At 41.8% G+C, this 26,342-nt stretch overlaps 1 protein-coding gene across 1 annotated transcript in view; it reads right to left on the bottom strand.

Moving 5' to 3' along the window:
• LOC310636062 (chondroitin sulfate proteoglycan 4-like) overlaps positions 1–366 on the bottom strand; it is a 36,337-nt gene extending 35,971 nt beyond the window's left edge. The window contains exon 1 of the mRNA XM_083355529.1: positions 240–366. Coding sequence (XP_083211655.1) covers positions 240–315 — 76 coding nt within the window. The 5' untranslated portion in view covers positions 316–366. The remainder of the gene's footprint in view (positions 1–239) is intronic.
• Positions 367–26,342: the final 25,976 nt, after the last annotated feature.

The following is a 26,342-nucleotide window of genomic DNA, read 5'->3' as shown; positions in this document are numbered from 1 at the left end:
AAGCCTGCCACGCGGGGCCGCGCCTCAGGCGCCAACTCTGGTCGCCTGGCCCATCCTTTGCAGAGGCAGCCGGCCCAGGAGGAAGGAGCTGGAAGGGGAAGCCACTCGAGGACGTATCCCGAGGCTCTTGCGCGCCCAGCACTCTCGTCTTTCCCGTCTGCAGGGATCCGCTGCGCTTCCAGTCGCCGCGCGCTCGCTCACCTGTCCGCCCCCGCCCGCAGGCGGAAGTCGAGCCTTACCTGCGAGCGTGTCTCGACACCTGGCGAGCACCAGAAGGAGCAGCAAGAAGGTTCTTGAACACCAGCCGGGGGCCATGCCGACTTCTCCGGGCGTCGGAGGGCGAGCCACCGACGGCCTAGAGCAGAGGTAGGCAACCTCGGCTCTTTTATGACTCATGGACTTCAACTCCCAGAATTCCTGAGCCAGCTATGCTGGCTCAGGAATTCTGGGAGTTGAAGTCCATGAGTCATAAAAGAGCCGAGGTTGCCTACCCCTGGCCTAGAGTAACAGGAGGCCGCTTTCGGGGCCTGGACGGCGGGGCTCCGCCCGCCAACAACTGGTGCTCTTGCTGTCGCGCTTGCAATTCGGGTCAGGTTACACCGAGGGGCGAGAAAGGAGGAGGGGGAGAGCTAGGAGGAGAGCAGGCCTGGCTCATAGTCGTCCTCTTTCTAGCTGCTGCAGTTGCCCGTCCGGAGAAGCTGTGGGCTCAATCTGACTCGCTTTCAGTGCCCTGATTGGGGTCCACCCGAGAAGTCTGATCCGGCATCCACGAACGCAGCGATATATTATTGATAACAATGACAGAATTACAGTATGTCGTCTTCCCCACGGGCACACCTTCCCATCAGACCTTTTAAAAGGTGGTTACCAAATTGTAAATTTTCCGTGAAAGAAAAAAAGGCCTCTTTTTCCCCCCCACAGAATGCAGGAATTGTATGCTATCATTTTTATTCAATTGTTAGGAGTTCCACTTAAAATACTCCCATTTTAAAAAAAGATTACCTGGAAATTATCTCTTCTGTTATTCCAGATGATTTTTCCAATCACTCAGAGCAGAAACAAAGCAAAAATTACAGTATTTGGAGATTATTCAAAATTGAAATTTAGTGTACTTGAATTAAGATTTCATTATAAATTTCCATTGGAAATCCCAATGATAAAATTAGGCTTAGGTTAAAGCAGCCAGGCTCAAAGAAAGGTTATCTATTAATCAAAGGTATGATGAATCTGGTTCAAATGTCTCCATAAAACCAGCAATGAAGAACATGTTCTGTAGTTTCCATCTGTCTGGAAAAGGCTTTTTTTTTAATGCAAGTTGAGGCCAACTACCATTTTCCTCCTCCATACCAAATTATTACTACAGATTGTCCTCAACTTGCAATTACAATTGAGCCCAAACTTTATGTTGCTAAGTGAGAAATTGAAGTGAGTTTTGCCCCATTTTATGACTTTTCTTGCTACATTTGTTAAGTGAATCACTGCAGTTGTTAAATTAGTAACACAGTTATTAAGTGAATCTGGTTTCCTCAGTGACTTTGTCAGAAGGTTGCAAAAGGTGATCACATGACCCTGGGACACTGCAACCATCATAAGCCAGTTGTCAAGTATCCAAATGTAAATCACATGACCATGGGGATACTGCAGTGGTCATAAGTCAGTTTTTTAGTGCCGTTGTAACTTTGGTCATTAAGCAAACTGTTGTAAGTCTAGAACTGCCTGTAATTACTTTCACAGCTCACTTGCTACCTCTGACACTCTTCTGAGTGTAAAAATTGGCCTTATCAATAGTTGCAGAAATCTTGATATTTAGAAAAACTTCACTATGATACAGGTGAAACTCGAAAAATTAGAATATTGTGCAAAAGTTCATTTATTTCAGTAATGCAACTTAAAAGGGGAAACTAATATATGAGATAGACTCATTACATGTAAAGCAAGATAGTTCAAGCTGTGATTTGTCATAATTGTGATGATTATGGCATACAGCTCATGAAAACCCCAAATCCACAATCTCAGAAAATTAGAATATTACATGCAATCAATAAAACAAGGAGTGTACATAGAACAATATCGGACCTCTGAAAAGTATAAGCATGCATATGTACTCAGTACTTGGTTTGGGCCCCTTTTGCAGCAATTACTACCTCAATGCGGCATGGCATGGAAGCTATCAGCCTGTGGCACTGCTGAGGTATTATGGAAGACCAGGATGCTTCAATAGCGGCCTTCAGCTCTTCTGCATTGTTTGGTCTCATGTCTCTCATCTTTCTCTTGGCAATGCCCCATAGATTCTCTATGGGGTTCAGGTCAGGCGAGTTTGCTGGCCAATCAAGCACAGTAATCCCACGGTCATTGAACCAGGTTTTGGTGGTTTTGGCAGTGTGGGCAGGTGCCAAGTCCTGCTGGAAAATGAAGTCAGCATCCCCATAAAGCTCGTCTGCGGAAGGAAGCATGAAGTGCTCCAAAATCTCCTGGTAGACGGCTGCGTTGGACTTAATGAAGCACAGTGGACCAACACCAGCAGATGACATGGCTCCCCAAATCAACACAGACTGTGGAAACTTCACACTGGACTTCAAGCATCTTGCAGTGTGTGCCTCTCCATTCTTCCTCCAGACTCTGGGTCCTTGGTTTCCAAATGAGATGCAAAAGTTGCTCTCATCAGAAAAGAGGACTTTGGACCACTGAGCAACAGACCAGGTCTGTTTTTCTTTAGCCCGGGTAAGACGCTTCTGACATTTGTTGTTCAGGAGCGGCTTGACAAGAGGAATACGACATTTGAAGCCTATGTCCAGGATCCGTCTGTGTGTGGTGGCTCTTGATGCACTGACTCCAGCCTCAGTCCTCTCCTTGCGAAAGTCCCCAACACTTTTGAATGGCCTTTTCCTGACAATCCTCTCCAGGCTGCGGTCATCCCTGCTGCTTGTGCACCTTTTTCTTCCACACTTTTCCCTTCCACATAACTTTCTATTAATGTGCTTTGATACAGCACTTTGGGAACATCCAACTTCTTTTGCAATTACCTTTTGAGACTTTCCCTCCTTATGGAGGGTGTTAATGATGGTTTTCTGCACAACTGTCAGGTCAGCAGTCTTCCCCATGATTGTGATTCCTACTGAACCAGACTGAGAGACCATTTAAAGGCTCAGGAACCCTTTGCAGGTGTTATGGCTTAATTAGCTGATTAGAGCGGGACACTTTGAGCCTAGAATATTGCACCTTTTCACAATATTCTAATTTTCTGAGATTGTGGATTTGGGATTTTCATGAGCTGTAAGCCATAATCATCACAATTATGACAAATCACGGCTTGAACTATCTTGCTTTGCATGTAATGAGTCTATCTCATATATTAGTTTCCCCTTTTAAGTTGCATTACTGAAATAAATGAACTTTTGCACGATATTCTAATTTTTCGAGTTTCACCTGTATATATTTTCCCCTTTGCATGTAGTATGCATCTATATGGATCAAAAGAAAATACACCCAACAAAAAGAGAGCAATATGGCCACTGGAGGGCAATGTAAGGCTGAGGACAAAGAGGACATCCACTATAAAAAGCAAAAAATAGTGTTTGTTAATTTCTTTTCAATATTTTTATGTCTCCATTATTTTTTACAAATAACCTGAGGTGGCCAATATATGTAATACTCTTTTCTCTTCCTCTTTTTCCCATAAGAACAACCCTGTTAGGGGAGTTGGGTTGAGAGAAAGTAACTGGTCTAAGGTCACCCACCCTTAGCTTTCATGCCTAAGGCAGGACCAGAATACACAGTCTCCTAGAAACCAAGCACATTAACCATTGTTTCAAACTGGCTCTACTTATTAGAACAAATCCAAAATCCAAATTAGGATAATAATGTGCTCTTTTAAAACCTGCATGCATCTTTAACAGTAATGATGAAATTTCAGTATACTGCATTGTTTATAAGCACACAAACACTAATGAATGCATGTGCAGTTGTGTTTCTCCTAATTTGTTGAAAGTGTATTGAGGAAGCCTTTTTTTTAAAAAAAAAGTAACTTTCACAGTGATCAAGTAAACCAAACAATTAAAATAAAACACAAATGTCTACTTAAAATATCTTACATTAAATATAAGCAGTAAAATAAATGTGTTAAATATAAAGAATGTGTTACTGATCTCAACTCTTTGATCTTAATGACATAATACGTAACAGTGTTTCTTAACCTTGCCATCTTTAAAATGTAAACTTCAACTACCAGAATTCTCCAGCCAATATGCTGGCTGGGGAATTCTGGGAATTGAAGTCCATACAACTTAAAGTTGCCCAGGCTGTGAAACACTGAGATATACTAATCCACTCCCATGTTACATCAGTTATATGAATGCTCCTGTGTTCATGAAACTCCATGTCACACTACAAGTAGTCCTTGACTTACAATAGTTCATTTAGTGACCATTCAAAGTTACAATGGCACTGAAAAAAGTGACTTGTGACTGTTTTTCAGACAACCATTGCAGCATGGTTATGTGATCAAAATCTGTACACTTGGCACTGACTCATATTCATGATGGTTGCAGTGTTCTAGGATCATGTGATCACTTTTTGAGACTATTTCACAAAGTCAATGAAGAAGCCAGATTCACTTAACAACTGTGTTACTAACTTAACAACTGCAGTGATTCACTTAACTGTGGGAAGAAAAGTCATAAAATGGGGCAAAAAAAATCACTTAACAAATGTTTCATTTGGGCTCAGTTGTGGTCACAAGTCAAGGACTACCTATATTCCTCTGTAATTACAATGATAAAGATATTAAACAATTTCCAAAAAGAAATGCAGTCTGTATATTTCCTCTTAAATTGATACATTTCTAAGTTTATTTTCTAATATTTCCCTATCCTCTCTTTTAGATAAAATGTTTTAATATCTTTCATTTTAAATTTCCTTTTACCCTTATTTTATTACTATTATTGTGCCATTAAGGTCTTGGTTTTACCAACTATCCACAGCAGGGGGAAGCAACTGGCCTACTCTGGTGATCTTAAAGCAAAGCAGAGTCAGTCCTGATTAGAACTGGAAAAAAGGCCAGTAGGAAATCTCAGTAGTAGGCAAGACTGGGAAGTTGGGAAAACATCTCAGGAAAGCGCATTAGCAAGATATTCCATGTTGCTATGAAGAAAACTACATAAGCATTTCTACGGTAAACCTGAAATGTTATCTTGTGCTTTTCAAGTTTTATCCTACAGCTTTATGTCTGGGCCTTCCCTCTTTCACTTGTATATTCCAATCACTAGGTTTCTGAATGCAGTTCAAGATGCTAGCAACTACCTCTAAAACCCAATATAGAGAACCAGTTTGGTCTAGTAATTAAGGTACCAAACTAGAAACCAGGAGACGATGAGTTCTAGTCCCACCTTAGGTATCAATGCCAGCAGGTTAATTTGGGGCCAATTGTTCACTCTTAGCCCAACTCATCTCATAGGGTTATTGCTGTGGGGAAAATAGGAGAAAGAGGGAGTATTAAATATGTTCCCCACTTTGAGTTGTTTATAAAAAAATAATAAAGATGAAATAAGTATTTATTATAGGCCTGGCTATCTCACGGACTGCCTTTCCCCAGTTATTTCTATCCAGTGTGCCCAGGCATTGGGGAGCACCTGTTGAGGGTCTCCATCTACCTGGAAGATGGTGGGAGGGGGCTCAGTGACAGGCATTCTTGGTAGCAATTCCTACAGAACACTTGCCTCCTCAGCCATTTGGCCCCCAATCCTCATGCCACCTGTTTCACTCCATTCCCAGGGTTTGAGCACTAGACAGATGGGCATGAAGACAAATTTGCCATCCTCCAAGAAAGTAAACAACGAAAGCCATAGGTGAATTTTTCTCTCTGTTGAAAGCAACAGTGGCCCCAGGAAGGAGAAATACATCTTGTTCTGACAAGGACAGCTTGTTCTCAGCACAGGAATTACAATGATCTGGTGAAGAAAAATCTTCCCTTTGCATAATTTTTAAGGATTATTTAGGAATGGGAAGGGTTTCAACACAGAAAAATCATATCAAACATTTTACTTAATATTCTGAAACAACATATTTCATAAACATTCTTTTTGAGGGGGATGAGAACATGTCATGTTTTTTCCCTGAGTTTTTTTTTTTCTTGTGCATCCCATTTCCATTTTGAAGTAGATACATAGGTTAGTCATAACAAACTTTATTTGTTATTTATTACATCAATTTATATAGCGGCCCTTACAATTGCATATATGAGCAGCGCACATAGGATTAAAACTGAACAAAAAAAAACACAGAACAGTGATGTGATTAGTAAGGAGAAATAGATATCTTGATTTCTAACTTAGTTATCTTCAGTGGGCTTTATGGATGGAATCAAATTGTCAGCACAGCAGCACATTCAGTGCTCCTCTCTGTACAGTTAATTATATATATTTGATTATATCCCACCTTTATTATTTTTACAAATAGCTCAAGGCGACAATACACCTCCTCCTCTTTTCTCCACAACAACAAGCCTGTGAGGTGTGTAGGGCTGAGAGAGAAGAACTGGCCCAAGGTCACCCAGCTGGCTTTCATGGTTAAGGTGGGACTTGAACTCATGCTTTCTTACTTTCTAATCTGATCCCTTTACCATTAGAACATCCTTGATTTATGACAATAATTGGGATCAGCAGTTGTCCAGTGAGCCATTCTTGATTTTGCTACCTTTTTTGCCACAGTTGTTAAGCAAATCTGCAATTGTTAAGTGAATCATGTCATTACATCCCCACTGACTGTCGGAGGCTGGCTAGGAAGGTTCCATATGGCAATCACATGACACTGAGACACGTCCATTGTCAAAAATACATGCTGGTTGCATGGGGTTGCTGCAACAGTGATAAGTGCAAGTATGGGTCACAAGTCACTTTTTTCAGTGTTGCTTAGTTGCTACGGTATATGAATGGTTAGAAGTCAAGAATTATCTGTATGTGTGTCAGTGTTGTATGCAAGTACAAAAGAGTTGCCTTTGATTGCACTAATACCACTGCCGTAACTTTTTTGCCCTATCCACACCTGTAGATTCTGCTGTTTTCCTTGCCTGCTCATTTTAGTATGTTTTCTTAATACAGAAATAAATATAGATTTGTTTCTCTTCCAAATAAATCACAGTGGCCTTACAGAGCATGTTCTTAGATTAGAAATATTAGTGGCTGGGGTTCAATACCATACTGACGTTTTTACACACATAGAAAGTTCAGTGTGGCAAGTAGTCATGTGTGTTCTGCTGGGACGTTTCTGATAGACTCATATGAGGTTTTTAACGCTTATAACACTTTTGTGTTCTCTGTGTATTTTGCACATAGACGTCACTGTTATTTTTGTTTCATGCTTGTCTCCAGTGGGAAATATCAAAACTAGTAGCTGTTTTTTCCTGAATCAGATTGGAACAGATTTCATTAAAATAGGCATTTGTGTTTCATCCTATTCAAAGTGATTTTGTTATAATAAATAAATTGTACTTAAAAGAAAATTGCTCAAATAATAAATAAACTAATTTGGATTTAAGGATATACCAACTTCTCCTCAAGAATATATTTACCACTGCTGTGGTAAATCTTTCCCAGCATTAGGCTCTTCTCCAGTGAGTCCTTCCTTCTCATTAGGTGGCCAAAGTATTTGAGTTTTAGCTTCAGGATCTGGCCTTCTAAAGAGCAGTCAGGGTTGATCTCCTCTAGGACTGACCGGTTTGATCGCCTTGCAGTCCAAGGGACTCGCAGGAGTCTTCTCCAGCACCATAGCTCAAAGGCTTCAATTCTTTGGCGCTCAGCCTTTCTTATGGTCCAGCTTTCACTGCCATACATTGCAACTGGAAAGAGTAGACTACATCAGGGCTTTTCAACCTTTTCACCCATTGTACCACTTTTAGGATATGGCAACATCCAAGTACCACCAGTCACCCAGCAAGGTGTCAAAAACTTTTTGACCAAAAAAAAAAGGAAAAAAGTGATCAAGTACAGGTAGTCCTCGACTTACAACAGTTCACTTAGTGACTGTTCAAAATTACAATGGCACTGAAAAAAGTGCCCCCCAAACCACAGCCGAGCAAAACACCTGCTTGCCTGCCCGGCGGCGCTCTTCCTCCTGTCCAAGGTTTTCATTGTTGTGAGCATTTCTGTTGAGGATTGGCAGCGGAGGGTGGGGGAAGTGTTTGGTTTTTATTCCCCCCATCTGCTGGGTGGTTGCAGCAGGTTTTGGTCACTTCACATGACCCTGGGACACTGTGACCTTCATAAATATCAGTTGCTAAGCATCTGAATTAAATCACAAGACCCTGGAGATGCTCCAACATTCCATCTGATCGGCGCTTCTTCTGGGCTCAGCAGAAGCGCCAGGATCAGCACTGAGCTCCAGCTGGAACCTGGCGCCAATTTTGGCACTTCCGCTGAGCCCTGACAGCTCTGCATCTCCAGCCATCTCTCGCTCAGGCTTGTGTGGTACTGCCACCAGTTCAGCTCATTCCCCTCCCCCACTACTTTTCTAGGATGGTCGTGTACCACCTGCCAGGTGCCAATGTACCACAAGTGGTACCCGTACCACTGGTTGAAAAGCCCTGGACTTGATCTATGGAGTAGGTTAAATATAGATTATGGACTATAGACTGTAGAATAGACCCCAGTAACATAAAAGTCTAAAACTTCTTTTATTATAACACCTATAGTAATACAGTCTTGAAAGTCTGTATGTGCTTTTTTCCTCCCTGGCTTTTTCTTTGGGTGGAGGCTGAGATGCTTTCTCAAGTTAGTTTCTTGGAATGGATTTAAGTCATGCTTATTTGATCATTGCTTTTGTATTGGATCTTTCCACTGAGCTTGTTGATCAGAAGATTGACAGTTTGGCGGGTCGAATCCCGAGTGCTGCATAGCAGAGTGAGCGCCTGTTACTTGTCCCAGCTTCTGCCAACCTAGCAGTTCGAAAGCACGTAAAAATGCAAGTAGAAAAATAGGGACCACTACGGTGGGAAGGTAACAGCGTTCCGTGCGCCTTTGGTGTCTAGTCATGCCAGCCACATGACCACGGAGAAGTCCTCAGACAAGCTCTGGCTCTTCGGCTTTGAAATGGAGATGAGCACCGGCCCCTAGAGTTGGAAACGACTAGCACGCATGTGCAGGGGAACCTTTACCTTTACCTTTATATCTGATCATTGCTTTTGTATTGGATCTTTCCACTGTCCTTCTGGCGATTCTTTATGCCCTCTAGCACGTCTCAAAAGCTCCTGTTCACTTCCTCTGATCTACTAGTCTCAAAGTCAACCCCAGTTAACATCTCAAGATGAAGCCTTCTTTAATGGACTTGCCCCAAACTATCTAACCCTAGAAGAATCCAAGTGATTTTATCTTCCAGATGCACCGCAAACACTTCATAACATCTCACATATGTTATTCTGGCCCATTGTTCTCCCAAAGGTTCTGGGTGACTTGAGAAAATGATATTGGTGAGCAATCCAAAGATTTAGAAGAGTGTATGGCTAAGTAAAAGATATATGAAGATACAAAGGGTACTTATCTATACTCATCAAGTTTCTCTGTAGGGAACCCAATCACTTTTTTGTGGTTGTAGCAGTCTCTTGAAAGTAGTATGTAAGCACACGCTGACAGCAGACTGAGATCAAGATTATGGGCAGCAGCCAAAGACAGAAGAGCTACAAGCAAGCACTGAGTCAAAAATCAAACCATTAGGTTTCAAGTTGAAATCAGAATTTGTGCTCAGCAAATGGCATATCCATTTTTTTCCTCATATGTATCTTCTGCTTAAGCAAATGGCTATATCTACAGTAGCTAATTTGGCTGTTCTTAGATGCTAAGAACGTCTTGGTCCTGGCTGGTATTTGGAGTGAGGAACCTAGGGCTATTTTCTAGATAGGGAAATGAAAAAAAAGGAGGGTTGTCAAACCACTTCCATAATACTACTGAGAAAACTGCATAAATGCAGTTCCCAGGATCTGAGCTTGATTTAAGAGCATCTTTACCTTTTAGTCTGAAAGCTGCATTGTGAAGCAAACAGAGCATCACAGATGTCCAAAAAATGTGAACATACTATAACGATGAAGAACATTGGAAACTTGAATGGAAGATTTGATGAACAATTATGAATTTCCGCAAATTGTATTAGAACATCAATTCCACGATCTTTATATTTGCTTGTTCATCCAGAGGTCTTAGAACTACAGTTCCAAGAATTTCCAGTTAGAACTTGATTTGAGGTCACCAAGTTGGGGATTTATTCAAAGTTAATGTTGAAGGAAGTTTTGTATTAAGGACCATACTAAGGGCCTTTTTAGTTTCCTGTCACCTCCGACAGGGCGCATTGAGGTTTCCTCTGAAACTTGAACTTTCTGTTTTTGTTCTAAATCCAGATGTTCATATATAGCCAATGTTCACAGGGCATCTGGAAGCATAACGAAAAGTTCAAGGGACACTCAGCAATATTTTAATGATTCTTTGGAAGCATAGTCTTAGTTTAGATGGGTAATAAAATATGATTATGATTTGAAAAATAATTTGAAATCTCTTTAGAGAATCTTTGTTGTAAGTTTCTCCAAAAATAACACTTGACATTTTTTTCAATAGTGCTTTGGTACAGATTTAAAAGCTTGGGTGATAGAATTTAGTGTGGACTTCTTAATTATTTTATTACTATTATTTGTTTTTATTAAACTTCTGCATTAAACCACTGCCCTGACTTGAACTTAGCTTTAAAATCTAATACGCCAAAATGAGGATGCTGTTTTTTTTCTTTTGCAAACTGTGTTTTTCCCAGACTTCTTTTACAAAGACTGAATTGTTCTAAATGGCTTTTATGTAACTGCTTGCCTGATTATCTCCAAAATATTTTGGGAGAGAAGCTGGATAAAGCAGTGATGCAAGATTCCGCAGATATTTTAATGCTTTTTTTTATACAGACAAAAGCACAAAAGCACAAACATTAGTGGTGCAAAAAAGTAGGCCTGATTGTATTTTAAAAAAATACTGCTGCTGTTTGAAGACAACTATTTAACTTCCCAGAGTCATGCAGAGGAGATAGAAAGCCATTTCATCTTATTAAATAAATGTCACTTGAGCTGAAGAGTGATATTGATAAACAATCCGTAAAAGATGGGGAATGTTTAGCATCTTCAGCCATGGAGCCCTTTTAACTGAAAAATACACAGTATGATATACAATTAGAAAGCATAGCTTCAAGTAGTCTTCAGCTTATGACTAACATTGGGTTCAGAATTTCCATTGCTAAGCGTGCCTTTGCACTTGATTTTATGACCTTTTTGCCATTGTTGTTAAATGAATCACTGTAGTTGTTAAATGAATCATGTGGCTGTTAAGTGAATCCGGTTCTCCCATTAACTTTGCTTTGTCTGAAGCTGTCTGGGAAAGTCACAAGCAATCGCAGGACTCTGAGACACTGCAACCATCATAAATACATGCTAGTTGTCAAGTGCCTAAATTTTGATCATCTGACCCTGGGGATACTGTGATGGTCATAAGTACAAAGACTAGTGGTAAGTCACTTTTTCAGTACTGGTGTGACTTCAAATGGTCACTAAACAAATGGGTGTAATCAAGTGTATTTGAACAAATACATCTGCCACTGTCAGTTTTGAAATCTTCCAATGAATCTACTCCTGAGGTCAAATAGGAGTTCAGGTCACAAAGTTTCCAAGTTCAAAATTTGCCAGTTCCTAACAATGAACATATAGTAAGTGCCAATCCGATTGCAGACAAAATGGCACCATCTGCATACCAGAGGGAGGCATCAACCAGTTGAATAGAACCACAAGATTTGCAGAAGTCCCAAAATTACTAAGGGGAAAACCAGAAAACCAGCATGTAATGGTATCACTCAGTAACCCCAGATAAAGTCACAGTCGGAAAAGAAAAGGAGACTATGGAATGGGGGCAGAATGGAATGCTTTGCTGGAAGAGTGGTTGTCCAGAGCCCCCAAAAGGAGCTCTCCTGTTAGGAAACGCTTGGAGACCCACTTGAGAGCTATTTATTCCAAGTTCTCTAGAGGCCATTATAAGCATTTGCTCTTCCTATAGCATTTGCTCTGGCAGCCAAGCCACAAGATTCCCCCATTGCAACGCACAAAAACACAAGCAAAGAAAAAGTACAAGATGCTTCTTTTTTATGTGTGTAAATTCCAAACAAAGACAGTAAACATCTTGAGAAGAATGTTGCAATCTCATTCTGAATGGTTTGTGCTTTGTGCAGGAGGAAAAAAATGCATACAAGTAGTTGATTGGCTTTTATTCTCTTCTGAAGGTTTGGGCTTTGTACGGTCGATCTTTCTCTTTGGGTGCCTGTCCGGCTATCTAGTCAATACGCTGATGGGTTATAACCTGTTTTCAGCAGCTGACCCAGACATAACATCAGTATTTCCTGATTAGATTGATACGGGTTTCTGTTATTTGCTTTTTTTTGCACCCTGAGAAACAATTCTTTTTGTTGTTGTACGGTAAACAGCATTGCAAAGCCCATATTAAATCATAATTATTTACTGGGCTGTTCGTGCACCTTTGTCCCTGAGGAGAGCGGTGACGTGAATTTACAGGAAGATCAGGGTATTTCTCACCAACAGCTTCCTGTTATTGATATGCCTTTGTTTAGTTGTGATCTTACTTTTAGCCTTTCAGATTCCCAAGGGAAAAATAAAGCAGCACATTCCATTAATCACAACACTGGAGAACATAGTTGGGTGTCTAACAAAATACTTTAAATTCTGGGCAATGAATTCCATACTATATTATGTCAAGGTTTAAAAATAAACTAGCAATTTTTAAAAAAGAATATTATTAGTTCAAATTACATTGCTTGGAGTAGCTACAATAAAGCCACTGGGAGTGCTTTGGTTGTAAACATTGCTGCACCAACCTAAAACTATGTTCCTTGGAAGTGGCACAGTCAGATGAATATTTTGGTCAACCAAAATCTGAATCAACAGCATAGCAATAGCTGCACAAATAAATTCCTTCATGTGATTCTAAAACTGCTGTTGCCAACCAAACAAACGTTATGCATTGAGAAGGCCACCACACGGGTCATGAAGGGAAGACACCAATCAGTGCATTAGGATGTCTGAAATATTTGTGACCATACTAAACCTATGCACACAAATCAGCTACGAGCAATGCACACTCTGAAAAGACGTTGCGGTTCTCTGCACAAATATAGAGGAATCTCTACCTAAAAGCTTGATTCTAGCTAGGAAAAGTATATCTTCACCCAGAAAACATGTTTAAGAAAGCAGGCCTTTTTGGAACACATTAACTTAATACTGAGTCCTCTGCATATTCACCTGTTTTGTTAATGAGTTCAAACAGTGGTGGGATTAAAATATGTGAACAACCGGTTCTCTGTGTGGATGCTGCTTCCAAAAGTCCATTCTGAGCCTGGGCAATGAAAAATTAGCTACCAGTTCTGCCGAAAAGTGGTGCAAACTGGCTAAATACCACCACTGAATTTAAAGGAGAAATTGATGAGGCATTCTTGAAGTTATAGTCTGAGATACAATCTCTCCATCTCTTTGCTGCCCTGACCCATGTCAATTCCTGATGTTGTACCCTAATTATACCATAATTATCAAGGAAAGAAATAAAGCCCAGTCGAGGATAAGTTCCTACTTGGCATAAACAGCAAACTGCATTTTCATTGGAGAAGAAGCAATAGAGAACACTAATATGGGGGTGCATTGTTCTCCCCAGTAGGATGGTATTGTATTTATAATCATAAGGATTTTATTAATGACAATCCCATCTCATCCCCCTGAGTGTGTATTCCAAGGGTGGAAACATTGATACTGTGCAATCCTCCCTATCTACCTGTTCAATCTAAATAGGTTCGTTCGATTTACTGTACTTTCAGACAAATGATAATAGCTACTGCTCTTCAAACTGGCTAGACTAGAGTTATAAAAGCTAGACTGGTTTTGACATTTTTTAATCTTAAAACCTGTTTAAAGTTAATTACCTCTGCTTTGTGGACAGGATCACATGTTCTCTGAGATGTTTCTGTAAAATAACATGAGGATCAAAGATTAGACAGTCTGGGCTCAAACACAAAACCATGATAAGAAATTTTTTTCAGTTCACTGATATCTATTATCTGCTGCACATATGCAACTTCTGTACATGTTATATTCATACTGCCTTAGTAACCTTACATACACATTCTCTCATTCGTCCCCCTCAACTGGAGGGACACTGCCCCGTTACTTAAAAATGTTATCTTTGGAGGAGCAGCTTAACCCTGCTGCTTTTGAGGAGCCTCCTCTTTATTCTGCTAGATCAGGAATGTCCAACCTTGGCAACTTTAACTGGGGGTTTCAATTCACAGAAATCCCAGTATTCCCCAGCCAGCAATGGTTGTTGCGCAGCAGGTTGGGGAATTCTGGGAGTTGAAGTCTACAAGTCTTAAACCGAGTTGTACCCTTGCGGCCCCTGACCCGGTGCAGATCCCGTCGGGCTCCATGGTTTTCTGCGGAGCTCCGGGAGATGAAGCGTCGGAGACGGGGCCTAGAGAGCGGTTGGAGGTCCAGCCGATCCGAACCCGACCGATTGCGACTAAGAGCCTATATTAGGTCTTATCTCGCTGCAATTAGGGAGGCGAGGTCTAACCACTTCGCCACCCTTATTGCGTCCGCAGATAATCGCCCGGCCGCCCTGTTTAGGGTGACTCGCTCCCTCCTAAATCAGGAGGTGAGGGAGGATCCCTTGCAGGGACGTGCGGAGGAGTTTAACCAACATCTGTCGGACAAAATCGCTCGGATTCGGACCGGTTTGGACTCTGACTGGGCAGAGTCTGACGATCAGGACACGGGTGGTCTTGTCGATACCATCTGGGAGGAGTTTGATTCTGTAACTCCGGAGGAAGTGGACAGGATCATGGGGAGGCTGAGCACCACCACATGTTTACTGGACCCGTGCCCTTCCTGGCTGGTTTATGCAGCCCGGGAGAGGACACGCAGCTGGTTCCAGGCAGTTATATCGGCCTCTTTGAGTGAGGGTATCTTCCCCGCCGTCTTGAAGGAGGCGGTGGTGAGGCCTCTCCTCAAGAAGCCTGTCCTGGACCCGGCTGTATTGAACAACTTTCGTCCTGTCTCCAACCTTCGCTTTCTTGCGAAGGTTGTTGAGAGTGTGGTGGCGCATCAGCTCCCTTTGGTCCTGGATGAAGCGGATTATCTAGACCCGTACCAATCGGGTTTCAGGCCCGGGCACAGCACGGAGACGGCATTGGTCGCGCTGGTGAATGATCTCTGGAGGGCTCGGGACAGGGGGCATTCCTCTGTCCTAGTCCTATTAGACCTCTCGGCGGCTTTCGATACCATCGACCATGGTATCTTGCTGCGGCGTCTCAGGGGATTGGGAGTGGGAGGCACAGTTTTACAGTGGTTCTCCTCCTATCTCTTGGGATGTTCGCAGTCGGTGTTGGCAGGGGGGCAGAGGTCGACCGCGAGGTCTCTCATTTGTGGAGTTCCTCAGGGGTCGGTCCTCTCGCCTCTCCTGTTCAACATCTACATGAAGCCGCTGGGTGAGATCATTCGTGGCTTTGGAGTTGGGTATCATCAGTACGCTGATGATACCCAACTTTTCTTTTCGACCCCAAACCACCCCAGTGATGCCCTCAACGTGATGTCCCGTTGCCTGGAGGCGGTTCGGGTCTGGATGGGGAGGAACAGACTCCAGCTCAACCCCGACAAGACTGAGTGGCTTTGCATACCTTCGTCCCAGGTTTATTCGGACATTCCACCTCTAGTTATGGGGGGTGAACTATTACCCCCCGTAGATAGGGCTCGCAACTTGGGGGTCCTCCTAGATTCACGGCTCACTTTGGAAGACCATATAGGAGCCGTGACTAGGGGGGCCTTCGCACAGGTTCGCCTGGTGCGTCAGTTGCGGCCCTATCTTAGCCGGGACGATTTGTGCACGGTCACTCATGCGCTCGTGTCCTCTCGTCTGGACTACTGCAACGCTCTCTACATGGGGCTGCCCTTGAGGACTACTCGGAAGCTCCAACTGGTACAGAATGCAGCCGCGAGAGTGGTGTTGGGAGTCTCCCGATACTCCCACGTTACGCCTCTGCTCCGTGAGCTGCATTGGTTGCCAGTTGTCTTCCGGGTGAGATTCAAGGTACTGGTAACGGTATTTAAAGCACTCCATGGCATGGGGCCGGAGTACCTCAGGGAACATCTGCTGCCGGCATCAAGCTCCCTGCGCCCTGTGCGTTCCCACAGAGAGGGCCTCCTCAGGGTGCCACCGATCAGAGAATGTCGATTGGTGGCCCCCAGGGGGAGATCCTTCTCTGTGGGCGCTCCGGAGCTGTGGAATCAGCTACCGGTTGAGCTCCGGATGGCGCCCGATCTTCGCTCCTTTCGTCGCGATCTTAAGACATTTCTGTTTGTACAAGCCGGCCTAGCCTGAGGGGGAGTGTTGGGGTTATTTTATTTTTTGTTTTTTAACTTTTCTGGGGTTTTTAGTGTTGTATTTATATTGTTTTTAACTAGGGCAATTTGTTTAATCTTTTTTTAATGTTTGTATTCACTATTTTATTCTGCCCTGTGAACCGCCCTGAGTCCTCAGGGAGAAGGGCGGTATATAAATGTTATTAAATTAAAAATTAAATTAAATTAAAGCTGCCAAGGTTGGACAACCTCGTGCTAGATGGTGATTTTGACCTCTGCCCCCAAATGCTATTCCCAATAGGCTCTTTGAGTATGACTGATCTTTTATGACCCCCAGCCAGTGGTGGGATTCAAATATGTGAACAACCAGTTCTATATGTGGATGCTGCTTCCAGAAGTCCATTCTGGGCCTGAGCAACAAAAAATTAGCTACCGGGTCTGCCAAAGTGGTGCGAAGCGGCTGAATCCCACCACTGCCCCCAGTTCATTGTAATGGATTAGGGAATGAATAAGGCAGTGTCCATAAAAAGGCAGTGCCTATAATACTTGAGAATTCTTTATCAGGGTTACAGCCTTAGGTCACAATGTTCACGTCTATCAACTGTTACATTGCTTATCTCTTTCACTGGGAAAGTTATTCACTGGTCCTTTGGCACCATTCTGTCTGAAAGTTGTATTGTTTCTATCAACTGAGGATAAGTTGCAATTTTCCTGAAAAGAGCAGTTTCCTTTTTTTAATATAGAAATGGTTTCACCCAGCCTTCTATTAATCCAAAAAGCTTAACAGAAAAGACTTCACTCAGCATGCTCTTAAAAAATTGCAAATCGCATGAGAAGACACAACAAAATCCATAGGTTCATAAGAATTGAAAAACACTGTATTGAAAAACACTCTCTCAATCTCTCCATGTCCCTGTCCCTCTCCCCATATCCCCCTCTCCGTATCCCTCCCCCCTCTCCCTGTCCCTCCCTCCCTCTCTCTCTTATGAAGAGAAGTAATGCAGGCTATCACTGAAAATGGTAATATAAAAATAATAGGTAATTCTTGCCATGTATTTTACAAATAATTGGCAGACATTTTTGTGTAGACAAATGCTGCCAAAAAATGCTAGAAAGGTAAATAAACCCAGTATAACATATACTGAGAAACCTCTGGTCCATGAGCCCAATCTAGGAATGGATGGATCCACAGCTAATGGACGTTTCTAAATATCCCAGTGAGTACTATGCTCAGTGTCAACAAAAAGTTGACTATAGAAAAAGAAAATGAAAAACAGATGAGGAAGGGAATATAATAGACAGACTCTAACTCTGAGATGAAGTACTCCAAACTATAGTTTTTGTTGCACATCCTATAAAGTACAAATAAATGTTTTTAAAGCCTAAAGCAGGGGGGGTGTCAAACTCAATTTCATTGAGGGCCACATCAGCATTGCGGTTGCCCTCAAGGGGCCAGGTGAGTATGGCCAGGGTGGGCGTGGCCTACTGGGTGGGCGTGGCTAGAGTGCGTATGGCCTACTGGGTGGGCATGGCCAGCTCTACATCGTTCGCATCAAGGGTGCCTATGGGGGCCTGGGCAGGAGTGGGAGAGATCTTAGGGTCTCTGGCAGAAGGAGGGTCTCTGGGCCAGGGCCAAGGCAGTGGGGCCCGTTCCCTCACTGTTTCCAGGATGGCTTCGCGGGCCACATGAAACCACTTCGCGGGCCGGATCCGGCCCCCGGGCCTTGTGTTTGACATGTCTGCCCTAAAGCATACTAAAATAGAATTATCTTGGTCAATAGTTTAATGGAGCTGGAATGTTAGAACCAGAGGATTAGGCTGGCCCCAACAAAATTAGCTAACAATTACTTTCAGGTTCAAATATTCCCCTTTAGGGAAATAAATGTCAACTCAAGGGGGAAAAAACCCTGTGCTTCCAGATCTCCTAATCTCTGCATCACGCAGAATCTTACAAAAAGCATAACAATTGAAAGAGTAAGACCGATTTGAGCTTAAACTTGTAACATTTGCATAGTCTAATTCAAGATATTGGGACAATAAAGGCCCCAGATCAGAATATTGTTTTTTTCTTAATTCAATCTTTCTTAACCTAGGCAAGTTTAAGATGGGTGGACTTCCACCTCCAAAATTCTAGGCTGGTTAGGGAATTCTGGGAATGGAAGTCCACCCATCTTAAACTTGCCAAAGTTGAAAAACACTGCTCTAGTCGATTAAAATAGTAAAAAAAAGAAAAGAAAAGAAAAGAAAAGAACCAGTATGGGACAATGAAGTGATACATTAAGCTCTATATTAGTGTCATACTCCCAAAAGCCACAAAGCAACCTAGGACACAACTCTAAAATAGACTAGCAGCACTTTAAATAGAGGAGAACTTCAAACACTGCACCAAACTGCTAAAAAGCCTTTATACAAAAGGATGTCCTCTCAACATTAGGATACATGGTCATACTAAATCTCTCTTTGGCACAATTTCAATGATATTTTTCTAAATCTCTATTTCCATTTGGAAAATCCAAGTGTTCTATTAATTCTAAATATTACTTCCAAATTATTCTGTTAATGGAATAGGGCTGGATCTGCATGTAATGTTAGACCGGAACTGTCAATAATCTAATAATCTAAGAGAGATGAGCAGTTAAGAAGTTGATATATAAATAAAATAAATTTTCATAACTTTGTTCAAAGTAGAAGTAGAAAATCATAAATATTAAGAAGCAAAAGCAAAAAAACCCCAAAACCAACAGAAAAGTTTTCTCAAATGGTACTGACCAAGAAAGCTAACTTTGCCAAGATAAACACATATCTCTAAAGCTGGCTAGGAGTGCTTGGGTTTCCTTTGAAGGAAAGAAAAGAATGTTTGTAATGCATTCTATAAGGAAGAGCTATAAAAGAGTTAGGAAGTATTATAGGAGGCCAAACAAATCCAAAATAAAAATCAGGAATAGCATGCTAAAAATAGCAAGTAGGAAAATGTGTCACAGCTGCAAGGACTCTCTTGCATTCTCCTCTTCCATTGTATTTCATTCTTCAGGTCTTGCTAATATTGTTTTTGGATTTCAATAGCTTTTCAGCTTTGTGTTTTGGCCTTGTTCTTCAAAAATAGACCTAGGAAGAGAAGGAATGCTTTGATCTTCATTTCAGCCCCTTTTCTGCACTTTGAAAATCCATTTCTCATCATGCTGACAAGCACAGAATTCTCCAAGAAGTACATTTTGAAATTAAAAAGACAACCAATATTATTTTCCTAATAATCTTTTGTTATCAATTTGTGGTTGACACAAAGATTTTTTAGAATTATACTGTTTCTTTTGTTCTGATTATTTGTTTAAGAATACTTTTCCTCACATTCTGTAGAGTAATTTACAAGAAGATTAGAACAGTATGAATAAAACCAGTGACAAATAAATAGGATCATAGTATAATAAAAAGGAAATGGGTAATTTAGGCCAACAAATCCAACTCACTGTGCAACTATTCAAATAAAAAATATCCACAATTGTTACAAACATTTGGTGAAAAACCTCTACCCCACCAATCTTCCTTGATAATAATTGTTTGACAGGTTTGACACAGGTTTGTCAGGTTTGACACAGATGATTGTGTCTGTAATAATAAATAAGAATGCCATAAAAATATCAGAGTACATATTCACTAACTGGAGTCAGGAAGAGGGGAAATAAAAAATAATGTGCCAATGTGGGTGATCTATGAGAATGTTCTGTAATAGCACATGACTGATGTATAAATAAGACGTGAAAATGGACAAAGCTATCAAGACATTTTGCTGCCCTTGGTTAAGGACATGATGGACGTATAAATGGATTTCTGGATAGAAACCATATCATGCTCCAATGCCTGAAAAGTTTATGGTGATTGATCTCTGACTTCCCATGGTATCAGTGGCATTGAAAAGCTAAGTTGATTTAACTCTGGTACAGAAGCCATTACGTTGAGACTGCTGTGAAGCCAGGGTGCTTTTGTTCAAAGGTTTTTGAAGACAGGATGGTCTCCAACCCCCTTTGGAGGAAATTCTTCTCTCACTTCATCTCCTTGGTTCCACAGCTTCAAGTTCTGCATGACAAATGCTGTCAGACCTTTAAAGTAGTCCAGATAAGAAGAATAGACCATGACTACTAACACTATCTTCATTATGTGGTTACAGTAATCAAATCTTTTAAGTCTGAAAGCATTTCTCTCCTCCTTTACTTTTACTTTCCAGAAAACCAGGGAGGATCACTTCTGAGACAATTCCCATGTCCGTTTTGTTTCTGTGGGCTGAGATACCCTTTGCATGATGATTGACTAGCTCTCTCAAGGTCAAGGTCATTCCCACATACCATTACAAATGCTAGCTTTCTGCATCTCCCTGCTGAGGTCCAACTCAAAGAAGTCAAAATGAAATTGACAAAGGCCCTCTAATGGAGAGTCTTCTTGTTTAGCTGCCCCTAAGCATACACTATGGACAACTATGGACAACCATTATGGAAAGATCCTTTTCTGTAATAGCTGACATCATCAGCCAGTACAGCTATTCCTCAACTTACAACAGTTTATTTAATGACCATTCAAAGTTACAACGGCATTGAAAAAAATGACTTATGACCATTGCAGCATCCCCATGTTTACGTGATCAATATTCAGGTGCTTGGCAACTGATTCATATTTATGACAGCTGCAGTGTCCCAGGGTCATGTGATCCCCTTTGTGACCTTCTGACAAGCAAAGTTAATGGGGAAGCCAGTTTCTCTTAACAACTATGTTACTAACTTAGCAGTTGCAGTGATTCACTTAACAACTGTGGCAAGAAAGTTCGTAAAATGAGGCAAAACTCACATAACAAATGTCTCACTTAGCAACAACAATTTTGGGTTCAATTGTGATCATAAGCTGAGCACTCTCTGTATAATAGGATGATAAAGATGTTGGACCTGAACCAGAAAATCCAGACTGAAGTCTCCTATGCAGCTATATTTACTGGGTGACTTTGGATCTGTTTTTCTCTCCCTCTGTCTCTCTCTCCCTCCCTCCCTCCCTCTCTCTCTCTCTCTCTCTCTCTCTCTCTCTCTCTCTCTCTCTCTCTCTCTCTCTCTCATGTACCTCACAGAGTAAGGTTGTAGAGGAGCAAAAAGAGACAGGACTCCCCGTCCCTCCCCCATGTGTGCCTTCTTAAGCTTTCAAAGAAAGTGACCACTACACCAAACTGATCTTTTGTTATCTCTAGCCTTCCAATAGTTATTTCCTATATTGTTGATTTGGTAAGCCAACTTGGGTGGATTGGAATACTAAAAAAGTGTCCTAAATATTTTGAAATAAAGACTTGAATAAATGCTTTCTTAAAAATAAGACCTATTTTGAGCACCAAGGTGAACTAAGGGATGGATGGGCATAGAACTGAAATATGAAACTGAGAATAGAGTATACCAAGGATTTTTTTTCAGGAATGAAGTTTGTCAGAGGCTATTGGCTGTTTGTCATCAATTTATGAGAGTTAGAGAGTGTTCCTATACATGTTTTCTGCACTTGCTGAGTGGATTGATGGGAGGATTATGTCACTATCTCTTCTATTTTATTCCAGACTCCTTTGTAATTGTGTTTAGATCGCAACCATCAAGAATGAAAAAAATAGCAAATGTGAAGGATGGCTAATAATTATCAAGAATTGCATGTTAAAAATAATGTTATACTCACCACTTGTAAAATGTTTTTATTACCTTAAAAGGATAAAATGATATCACAGTCCTCATTCAACTAGCTTTGTCAATTTTGTCTTTCCCAAAATAAAATTTCATATTGACATCCAGGAAGGAAGGAAGGAAGGAAGGAAGGAAGGAAGGAAGGAAGGAAGGAAGGAAGGAAGGAATAAATAAATAAATAAATAAATAAATAAATAAATAAATAAATAAATAAATAAATGCCCATTTGCAGGTCATCCAAGTGTCTGTCAAGGAATCAGATTCAACTTGGAAAATTCCTGTCTTCTCCAGACACAATAAAAACAGGAAATATTTATCAAATTTCCAGGTGTCAGGAAATACTTTCAAAACTTTGCAGTGGTCAAAACAGCTATTTAAAGAGAGACGATGCTATAGGCAGGTGTTAATTATGATACCTACTTTCAAAATACTGTATATGCTTTGGTACCCATGGAATAGATTAATCTCTATTTGTTTAGCACCCTGTAAAAGAGCTATGCAGACTGACCTTTGAAAGATAGCATGAAAGCTGTTTTTCTTATTAACATTCATGAACATAAGGTTTTATAAGTGCTATATTTTGGTAAACTAAACATTTATTGATTTCTTATTTATCCTTTTCTCTTTTCAAGAACTTCTGGGCATAAGCGACATTCTTCTCATCCAAACACACAGACTAATTGCACAAATAGGTTATATATTAAATCAAGTTATTTATTTGCGGTCCCGGACAATAATATACAAGTACAAATTTAAAATACAGAAAAAAAGCAAACCTGAAACAATTAATGAGAAAAGGATATCACCCAGCTTCTGTAAACAATAGCTATATTTAGAAACCTAGCAACCTTTATAGTGGCTGTCCAAGTTAGGTCTTGCAAAAGGAAGATGTAATTTCTTAATCAGAGAGAAAACTAAAATTTCTGATACCGTAATCAAATTTATGAGTACCAGACATCATGGGGGATACAATGGGCAGTGTAACAATACATATATCACTGACACATTTTTGGGGGGGGACTGTTACATTTGCCTAAGATCTCTGTAATAGATAGTACACCAATCTGAGTCAGGTTAAAAAGCCTCCTATGTAGAACATGTAGGATGTTACAGTATGGAAATACCTAGGAGTCATCCATGGAGAACTTTCAATTGTGCCATTACAGGGCTGGATGATTTTGACCCTGTGTTTTTATAGATCTTAATCCAAAATACTTCATTTTAGTTCAATTAAGGCTTTATCTTGGCTGAGTGATGATGCTATAAGGGATGAGAGACCAGAAATGCCAGATCAGAATCAGAATTTGCCTCTTTAAAATCTATCCAGTAGGGTGAGATGAGCTAGAGATTTCCCTCCTAAAATTTGTTTCAGCCCAAATTCTAGTTAGCTCTGTTTTATGTGGGCTCAAAGAGAAATGTAAACAAACTCTAGATAAACAAGGACCTAAGCACAGAACGTAGAACTTCAGAACTGGATTGTAGGTAGTTTTTGGGGAGTCTATTATAATAGAAAGCTCATAAAGTTGATTATTCCACAGGGTGGACAGTTGAAGTAGATGTCTAGGCACTTCAAATCTTTAACTTCCCATTTAACAGGAGACTTAAAGCAGTTTCCAAAGAAAACTAGAGCCTTGGTTAAGGCTCATTAAGTGAGTTGTGCCCAATTTTACAGCCTTGTTTTGCTGTGGTTATTAATTACTGCAGTAGTCAAGCATATCACTAAATCATTATGTAAATCTGGCTTCCTCCACTGACTTTGTAAATTGACTTTGCTTGTTCGAAGTCCCCTGAGAAGGTCATAAGTGGCATTCACATGAACCCAGGTTGCTGTAACTATTGTAAATGCATGCTGGTTGCCAAGCACCCAAATTTTGATCATATGACTGCAGGAACACTGTAACATTTATAATGCAAGGACTGATCATATGTCAATTTTTTCAGCACTGTTGTAACTTCAAACAGTTATTAAACAAATGGTTTTAAATCAAGGACTAACTGTAAATGGTAGGAAATTGCATATTGATCCATTGTAGAATATCCTGACCTAAAACCGACTTGTTTAGGACCCAAATATTCCCTTAGTACAGGGGTGTCAAACTCAATTTCATTGAGGGCCGCATCAGCATTGCGGTTGCCCTCAAGGGGCTGGGTGGGTATGGCCAGGGTGGGCGTGGCCTACTGGGTGACCGTGGCTACAGTGCATATGGCCTACTGGGTGGGCATGGCCAGCTCTACATCGTTCGCATCAAGGGTGCCTATGGGGGCCTGGGCAGGAGTGGGACAGATCTGAGGGTCTCTGGCAGAAGGAGGGTCTCTGGGCCAGGGCCAAGGCAGTGGGGGCCGTTCCCTCACAATTTCCAGGATGGCTTCGCGGGCCACATGAAACCACTTTGCGGGCCGGATCCGGCCCCCGGGCCTTGTGTTTGACATGTCTGCCTTAGTACATCCAATCTAAAAGTTTACAATATAAAAACCAAGCATAGAGTTTGCTAATTTGGACACTAAGCTAATTGAACAATACATAACTGAATTTTGCCTATTGTCTTTCTTGTATAATAATAAACCTTTATTGTCAAAGTATCACGTGTGTACATTGAGATTAGCTGAGCCTCCCCCCGTGCTCTCTCCCCCCAACACACAGTGACAACAAATCCTCCATCCTACCACACCATTTATTTATTTATTTATTTTATTGGATTTATATACCGCCCTTTCCCGAAAGACTCAGGGCGGTTTACAGGGTAATTAAAACATTGATACAAAAATTAAAAACAATTAAAAAGAATTAAATTTAATCCCTAAAAAATATAAAACCGCAATTAAAAACTCTCAGCCTGGGCCAGAGAGCTCAAAGAGCCAGATCTTCAGGTCCCAGCGAAATGAATGAAGGTCGGGGGCGGTCCTGAGTTCTGTGGGCAGCTGGTTCCAGAGGGCAGGCGCACCCACCGAGAAGGCCCTCCCCCTGGGTGTTACCTGCCGGCAATCTTTAACCGGCAGCACCCTGAGAAGGCCCTCCCTGTGGGAGCGCACTGGACGAAGGGAACTTGATGCCGGCAGCAGGTGTTCCCTCAGATATATTGGGAGAATATTAAAATTAAGCCATTCTTTGGTGAGCAAAAAAAATGGTTATTGGCAGTAAATAGGTGACTTCTAACCCTGAGGAAAAAATATGTAAATGGAAACCTTACTTCCAGAACATGTATGGTCATAAATCCTGGGCTATCTAAAGAGTATCAGTACTTTTTATTCTCTTGCCTTAATCCTTAATTTTTGTGGATGTTTTTAAAGTCAAAGTGTTTATTGTGATATAAATTGAATTACCACAAATACTAAAATAGCTTTTTTTTTGCCCAAGATGGCGGCAGCTGCAGTCTGAGCTCCGCGTGCTCCGCAACGGGCTTTATATGGGTTGGTTGGGAGACCCGACCGAGGCACAAAGCGGTTGGACAGCTTTAAGGGGGTATCAGATATAGAGACGTCTTGCTGGGCGCTGCTTTTGGCAGCGCTGGGCTCTCCCTCCCCCCTTGGATGGCGGCGTCTGCCTACCGGCCTGGAGTTTGTTTGTGGCCGGGCCTGTCATCTGGGACTCGTCGAGTTTGCTGCAGGCTCTCTCTGGCTCCTGCGGTTTTCTTTGTTGCTTCTTCACTGTGAGCACTCCCCGCTTGTCGGAGGATCGGTGGCGACGATTGGGCGATCCGAGGACTCGGCTTGGAGCTGGGGTTCATGTCAGTTTGGTGGGCACTGCTTTTGGTGGCGCGGAGCCCTCCCTCTCCTCCCGAGTGGCGGTGGTGGCTTTCTTGCTTGGAATCGGCCAGTGCCTGTTTTGCAGGCTCCTTTTCTTAGCTTTTTGCCGTGGACGTCCCCTGCCTGTTGGAGGAACAGCGGTGACGATCGAGTGATCCGGAGGCTTGGGTTGGAGTTGGGACTTAGATCAGCTGGCTGGTGCTGTTTCGGTGATGCGGAGCCCTCCCTCTCCCTCGAATGGCAGCGGTGGCTTTCCGGCCTGGAAATTGGCCATGGTTTCATCCTACCGCTGTGGATTTGCTGGATCTACTGGATTTGCTCCTTATGCTGGTTGGCAGGCACTACTGTGGCCCGAGGATCAGCCAGGATTACGCTTTAATGCCCGGTTGGGGGCTAGTGCTTCCCATTAATATGCCGGATTGGACCTGGGACTGGACCGTGGTGGGAGGACGGTCTTGGATTGTTCATCAACTGCCCCACTGGTGTGA

Source organism: Vipera ursinii (assembly GCF_947247035.1).
Source record: "Vipera ursinii genome assembly, chromosome: 2".
Classification (NCBI taxonomy): domain Eukaryota; kingdom Metazoa; phylum Chordata; class Lepidosauria; order Squamata; family Viperidae; genus Vipera; species Vipera ursinii.
The sequence above is the reverse complement of the archived record's forward strand: the minus strand, read 5'-3'. Positions and strand labels throughout refer to the sequence as shown.